Source organism: Haemaphysalis longicornis, unplaced genomic scaffold, assembly GCF_048455015.1.
Source record: "Haemaphysalis longicornis isolate Haplotype H1 unplaced genomic scaffold, Haemaphysalis longicornis Haplotype H1 scaffold_8, whole genome shotgun sequence".
NCBI lineage: Eukaryota > Metazoa > Arthropoda > Arachnida > Ixodida > Ixodidae > Haemaphysalis > Haemaphysalis longicornis.
Window position 1 is genome coordinate 111,396,551 of NW_027526445.1, and position 7,469 is coordinate 111,404,019.

The following is a 7,469-nucleotide window of genomic DNA, read 5'->3' on the forward strand; positions in this document are numbered from 1 at the left end:
GCAATATCAACAACAGAGGGTCGAACCGTTTCGGCATGAACCGGTAACCGTTATTTCTTTTTCCGGTTCAGTTCCGGTTCGGGTTCAGCGTGCTCAAAAAATAACGGTTCGGGTTCGGGTTCAGTTCCGGAAAAAATGCCGGTTCGGTTCCGGTTTTCGGTTCGGTTCGGTTCCGGTTCGACACCCTGGTTAGAACTGGTTCAAAACTCCTCGATTCTGCACAATAAAATTCTCTTAATTTTGCCAATGTTAGATGTTAAGCTTATCGGTTTTGTAATCAAATTCATATCCTAATACAGATTTTTTAGGAAAGGGGATATTTTCAGACAGACGCCAATCAAAAGGAATCCAGGAGGCCGACAAAGAGTGGTTGACAAAACGCAGGAGGTGTTCCGGACACTCACCGAACAACATCTTTATAATTGGAACTGTAATTCCATCTGGGCCTGGTGCTGCATCGGGTACACACCGCAACATGTCATTAACTGGTGTGGATCCTGGCATCCGCAGCCATTGCACGAGCGCTCGTTTAGTGACATCAGAATAAATGAAACCAAGTTTATTCCATATTATAATGTTCCGAGGGCACTGCAGTGGAAAGGACTACGGTGTTATAGAAGAGGGAAAGGGTTGCGCTGCCTCCGTTTTTTTAACGGACGTATTGGAGGCAGCTAAGTGGGAGCCGCTTGAATCTTGTGGCTGTCGAGGAGCCGATCACCAACCGGTGGCGCCGCCGGGTTTTGAAGAAACAGAAGGAGTGCTTGCCCGAGGTCGGTGGCTCGATCTGGAGGCTTGGGATCCGGACAGGCCCATGTCCGGAGATAAGAAGGCCAGGGTCCCCGTTTCATGCTGGCCAGGGCACGAAGCCTAGCTGGAATGTAGAGGGTGCACTCCCAACACAGGTGGTCGAGATCAGCGCGGCAGTTGCACGTGGAGCAGGTGCCAGTTACAGGCGGTGGTGTGTCACCTCTGTGGAAACGGTTCAGCAAAAAAGGTGTAAGGAGTGTGCCTGTCTGAATTCTTCGAAGCAGGACAGACCACCGTGGGACAGACTCTCGCCGTGTGAATATGATCGAGGGGAGCGGTGGTATCAAGAGTGGATTGCCAACTGCTGTGAGGTAGGCCGCACGTTGTTGTTTTGTCAAATACTTGTCTGCCATCGGATCTGCTAGCTCGCGTGGGGTAGCTAGGAGAAGAGAAGGAGTATCGGAGGCTCTGGCTAGCGCGGTATAAAGGTGAGCGGGCACTAATATATGAGCCTTCTCGTTTCCGGGGATACCACAATGCGCAGGGACCCAGAGGATGGTAACATCGTGACCGCGTAAACGGAGTAGGCACGCCTGGTGTCGGATCTTCCGCAGCACATGATCTGTGTAAAAAACATTAGCGCATGCTCGATGGCCAGCCTGAGAATCAGTGTACACACGATGGTGAACGGGGTCAGGTTCAGATGAAGTTTCCAGTGCCCACTCCAAATAATCTAGAGTGGCCATTAACTCTGCGCGGGTGCTGTACATCGCCTCTGTTGATACATGATGTCGTCGGTTCTGGCACCCATTTGTCTGGTCGTACCACGCAGTGACATAGCAAGTGTTGCTGGTGCCATCTACCGGAAGTGCAGCGTCCGTGTATACGATGCGTTCAGTCAAGCGGAGGGAGCTCATGGCCTTAGCATGCCTCTTGGCATAGGCAAGGCGCCGCACTCGCTGAGTTGGATCCATATTAAGCGGAAGTGGCTTGCCATCGGTGAGTGCAGTGACTTCCCACGGCGGTGTTTTGTTGGGTAGAGTGGGCAATGTGTGGATGCCATACCCGAGGAGCATCAGCGTGTACCGCCCGGCATTTGTCGCGCGAAGCCTTGTCTCCTGTGTGCGGATGTGCATGTCGACGAGCTCCGAAAGCCGTCAGCGCGGCGCTTTCCCCTTCTCTTCACGAAGGGCCAGCTCGCCTCGGCGCCAGTGCGTAGGGCTGAGCGAAATGTTTCCAATTCCTGACGAGGTGAAGGCGCCAGCGGCCGTTGCGCGATAAAACACTGTCACACAGCAGGCGCTTCGCCCTAGTAGTGGTGCTAAACTCACCGCATTGGCCCGTTTGAATGATTCCAGAACCCCCCCCCCCCCCCTCTCTCGCCAGTACGCGAACGCGCGCCCTGCGCGGGGGGCTGTTCGGAGAGACGCTTCCAGGACGCCGAAGGCGTTGGCAGAAGGTATGTGACGTTTTCTCTACCAGCCACCTGCAACTATGTTGCGCAGGCGAAAGCCCGCAAACCCTTCCGGCTGCCGGCCCGTGCCTTAGGCTGCTCCTGTTGTGCCTGTATATGCCTAAATTCGTGCGCACAGGGCGACGTCCACTGAGCTTCCACTCTATTCCAAGGAGCCCCGGTGACAGTCTTGTAAGAAAGTCAGCGACATTGTCCTACTTGCGCATTTTCGCACATATTCCTTGATGGGTCGTCGTTCTCAGCTTTTCACTAACACAGTGAGCGGAAGGAGGATTTCCAAGGCAGAACTACTAGTCCGTGAAATATATCTTCGGAGGACTGGAGTCTGCTCAGGTGTTTTCAACCTGAAAGCATTGTTGCACTAACATTTATTTCGCGTGATTACTATCTCGTGTATCGACTTGCCTTTGCTCTGAACGACGTATGCCATATGTACTAACAGTTTCTAGAAGTTGAATACCTCTTGCTAGTACGTCCGTGTATTTTAGTATTTGTGTATTATAATAACGGAATAACTTGTATTTGAAGATATTTTACATTGATAAGTCTATATTCTTGTAACAAAATGCTTGTATGAGACAAGAAGTGTACTTTGCTAATTATAAGTCACGTCCCTTTTTGTACCAAGAGCAGTATTAGGTTTCAAGCGTGATTTCTGCCCGTACCAACGCACCGTGGCTGAATATTAACGAAACCAAAGAGTAATGAATTGCGATATGACTGAAATTGGCAAAAAAAGCATTTTCGAAGGCGGCGCTATTTATATTTTTGTGTTGTTGATCCTATTAGGAAGAAATTTGGAGATTTAATTTCTGGGGAAACCATATTGCCTTAGTTTAAACAATTTATTATGCAAGTTTTTTAGTCGACGCCGTTTAATTGACCGCGTTCATCCGGTCCAGAAACTGGAGCAGCATCTGAAGTCGAAGCACTTTCCGCTCTGCGCTACGGCGCGAATCGCTCGTTTCCTACGACAAGCCGAGACACACTGAAGGCATTTCCAGGTGCACTATAGGTACATGGGTGCACGTCCTTGCGTTGCATTTTATTTCTCCACATAGCACCGTGTCGCTCGAACGCTGTGTTTTAGGCGCGCCCACCCGCTGCTCACAATTACGTGTTTTGCCCTCATAGGGCACGTCTTGTTTTCGCCTTATGATTCACATACCACAGAGTTCCTTATGAGATGTCACGGTCGAGTAGAGAGTAGTCTAGAGTGACGTGACTTCACTTGTGGAGTGGACTCTGGAATCATACTGTCATTGGCGAATGAAGGAAGCAGGAGAAGAGAATAGGGGAGTGGCAGGAAAAGGTAGATTGAAGAGGGCAAATTTTAGCAGCAGGAAGTGGAGGAAGGAGACGAAAGGGGAGAGAAGGATAAAAGGGCGAGGGAAAGAAGATGTGGAGCACTGTAAAGGAAAGGAGAGAGGGAAAACGAGAAAGCGTGCAGAGTGACGGGTCATGGAGGGGACAGGTTGGAAGGGAATAGTAGGAAAGAATTGCATTAAAAATAGAGGTGTGGGAACTGGTGGGAACAATAATGCCCTTCAATGGATGCTGGTCTGGTGGTACCTGCTACGGGGCCGGATCCGTTGCTTGCGAGAATCAACTTAACCTGGACAGTGTTCAGTCACGGCCCCTCGATTCGCCAGCTGCTTCGAATCGAGGCGCCGTGGTTAGCACAAAGTTCCCCGCTGCAGCCATGGCAGCCGTAGCTGAGACGATACGCATAAGGTAAGTTCGGGGTGAACCGCCCAAACCAAGGAAAAAAGAAAAGGAACCACATTCGCTTCCGGTCTATTTTTTCTAATAGACAGAAATCCGGGGACCTCTTGATATGTCGTCTTCAATCTTAAACTCGTGGTCCTTCGGTTGGAGCCGTGATAATGAGCCGTATTTCCAGCTTCCGTGCCCTCGTTGCTGGTTCATGAATCAAATCTCGGGAGAGAGAGAGAGAGGAAAAAGATTAGGCATGAGACATGTAGTGACATGGAATTGCATTGGGTACAGCAAGTGAAGAAGCTGAACTCTAAGCGCCCAGTCCTGGAGAAATAGAATTCTGCACGGTAACACTCGCGGTGTTTCGGTTTCAAAAATGTGAGAAACGGCACAGACATTAGCACCGGCTGCAGCGGCAGAGTGGCTACTGTGTATGTAATTGGTCACAAGTAAAAGCCTTATTTAACATTATCAACGAAAAATAAAAGTTCAACTGCCGAAGCATCCGTGTTGGCGCGGGATACCCAGCGAAGCTAATTCGGATTCAATGAGTTGTGGACACTCAAGGAACAAATTATGAAGTTATCTAAACACTTGTTATCGGTTGTGACTACGAAACCTTGATTGTCCACTTGAACGCCCGAGACGCCTTGCTTCCGCATTGTCGAGGGCTTTGTTATCTTACGGCTTGAGACACTCCGCGTGGCTATCTGCCTTGACGGTTTAATCGCATCGGTCTGTTTCTTGCATTGCTGCTCCTTCCTTCCACCGGACAATGGCATCGTGGACAACGGTGGTCAATTTCGCTGCTTGTCTGTGAGTTTGTTTGCCTGCGTTCATCCACAGCCTTCATCTTTGGTGCACTAGCGTGGGCGGACAACCTATGGCTGCTGCCTAAGATAAGCTCCCGCATAGAACGCGTCGCGGTTTGAAACCTTCTCGTCACGCCCTCTATCGCTAGCGCGGTTTCTGTTCGCGACGTCTTCTTGGTCGTGTAGACCCCCAGGAACGCACAGGAAGCATTCATACAACGGATGGAGGTAAACAGCTTCGCTGTAAAATTTTCCTTTAGCAGCCTCAGATTTTTTTTTTTTTTTGAGCTGTTGGCTGACTGATACAATTTGATCACTGAAGAGGGCGTGTATGTTGTTCCAGCGTGAAATATGTGCCTATGTACCTGTTTACTTAGAGAGGTCACTCCATAAGTTTAATCGCTTAAGGTACCCGGGTGTTAAGCGCACTTAATAAAGCCATAAAACCCTGAAACTCCTACGTGAGCACAAGTTTCTCGCGAGCCTTCCTTATTCTACTTCCAAGTAAGCACTTGAGAACAGATCTAATCGTCCAATATAGGCATATCTGTATAGGTGCAAAAGAAAATTCTGCATAGTACCGTATTGAACGCATCACCATCGTCATCGTCACATTTCTTATCGCTAACAGGGAAAAATCGCTCCTCACTATCAAATGGGTAAAACAAGGGCTGGCAGCATGACCAACGTATCTATGAAAGGCTGTTCGCTTGAATGGCGTGCTACCGTCGCAGGGATCACCCGCGGTGCCCAACTCCTCACAGCGGCCGTGCTTGAGAAAGCTCAAGTGAGCACATTGCGTCAATATCTCGCGACAGGGTAAAGTCAAGCGCGAGACACATGCACGACGTAGAGGTCCGAAGCAATGCCCGATTGGTCGGAAATGTGGCTGCCACGACTAGCCGCACGCGGGAGTTTGAGGCACATGGTCCAATTCGTGCCCACGATGTGTCGTCGGCGTGGCTGCGCCCACTGTCTTCACTCCGTGCTTGCCTCCCATTTTAGACGCCCTCCGGCCGCTTCAGATTCATGCAAGAGAAGACTTAGCAAGAAAAAAACAGTTTTCAATTTCAAGTAAAGAGAAATAGTGCTTTCAGGTTATATACTGCATTTTATGTTATCAGAAAAGTGGTACGTTTAGCACAGAGGATTCCGCTCGGGAATCGATTTGGTTACGCTGGCAACACGTGTCTATGCTAAGTTTCTGTATACTTGCAGTTCATGCATGACGCGTGCCGCGTTATCTCTACCTTCACTCGTACTTTGTGTTCGCTCGAACTTTTTGTCACCAGAAACTTTGCGCAGCCATGAGCCATCTAACACACTGAGACAAACCACTTCTGAAAAAAAAGGGAATACAGGAAAGAAAATTGCTGTAGGGTCTAGTGGCGGGAGCACCTTCAAGTTTCTGAGGAGCAAGTCCGTCGAGACGCGCGAGTGCAAATTCTCGGTGCAACTGCTGCTATCAGCGCCTCTTCAAGGCTTTGAAAGAAGCTTTTACAGTGACGTGATTACGACACCTTCGGGCTCTCCTTGGCCACGGCCGCATGCCAGTCACAGGGATCGTACGATTGAATCTGGCTCGCCAGTCGCACGTCGTGAAGCTCGTACGGCTAGCTCACAACGCGTTAACCAGGCCTTTGCAACCGTCGCCACGATGAGTCCCACGCCAATCGCGTGCCGCTTACCCTCAGGTGTCTCGCGCTCCAAGCAAAAATGAGTGCCGCAACTCCATGTAGGGGAATCTTCGTACAGCACATCTGTCAAGTCCTGCTGAACTTTGTGGATTTAGGGAGTCTGGCTGCGGACATTTTTTTTGTGGTTTTCGAAAGGCCCATTAGCGGATCTTGGCGCCGTAGCTATTTAGGTCTTGCTTAGACAATTCTTAGACAACTTTAAGCGAGAAAAATGCATCTTTCTCAAAAGAATATTCTAGCACTTAGCCAGGTGACGTTAAGTCTCTTTGCTAACCCATTTAGGAAGTTCATTCTAATTTGGATAAAGCTATCGCTTTCTCCATCGTCTTCAACGTACCATTATTTCGCACTTCGGTTTGGCTACCGCAATTATAAGGCCGCGGTACAAACTTCGGTGTTTGCGAAAGGAAGTTACACCGAAATAATAGAAGAGCGCTTCACACACTGCTTAGGACTGCGCCCATGGCTTTCCCACGAGTGGGTCCATTTACAGAGTTTCTGTTTGCACAAGGCTGCCCATGTGAAAAATTTAAGCGGGCGATTTTCAGGCTACTAACTATATTTCCACGGGATTTTTCGTAGCCACTCTGGCGGAATTCTACGACATTGAAGTGGCGACACTGGTCGGTGCGTACTCGTGGGCGCAGATGGAACCGAATGCCCGTCTTCCCGTCACCTCCTGCAGGTGGTTCTTATAAGGTACGATCAGGAAGCTGGTAGCAAACTTAAAACTTGAAAGGGCAGTCCAGAGATGCACTGCTACCTCATGACACCACGAGGTTGCTAAACGAAAGAAGTTTATTAAAAATGGCCGCTTATGTGCTTGCTTCGCTGCAAATTCTCCCAAATGATGAGCCTTGTGCCGCCCGGGCTACATAACCCCCTCTCCCCTCTCCTCCGCCTAACCCCGTACTTGTGCCTCCCTCTCGGCTCTCCCTGAATGGAACTTTGCGGTGCTCGTACTGCTCGCGCGCCATCTGCTGGAATATTTGTTTACTCTTGGATGGAATAGCCGAGAGG

At 49.6% G+C, this 7,469-nt stretch overlaps 1 protein-coding gene across 1 annotated transcript; it reads right to left on the bottom strand.

Moving 5' to 3' along the window:
- Positions 1 to 671: 671 nt before the first annotated feature.
- On the bottom strand, positions 672 to 1,823 carry LOC144149603 (uncharacterized). The gene has a single exon (XM_077681244.1). It carries the CDS (start codon positions 1,821 to 1,823, stop codon positions 672 to 674), a length of 1,152 nt encoding a protein of 383 aa, XP_077537370.1.
- Positions 1,824 to 7,469: the final 5,646 nt, after the last annotated feature.

Bases quoted from the DNA above. Each gene is read 5' to 3' on its own strand.
- LOC144149603 (XM_077681244.1), bottom strand. From the start codon at position 1,823: ATGCTCCTCGGGTATGGCATCCACACATTGCCCACTCTACCCAACAAA.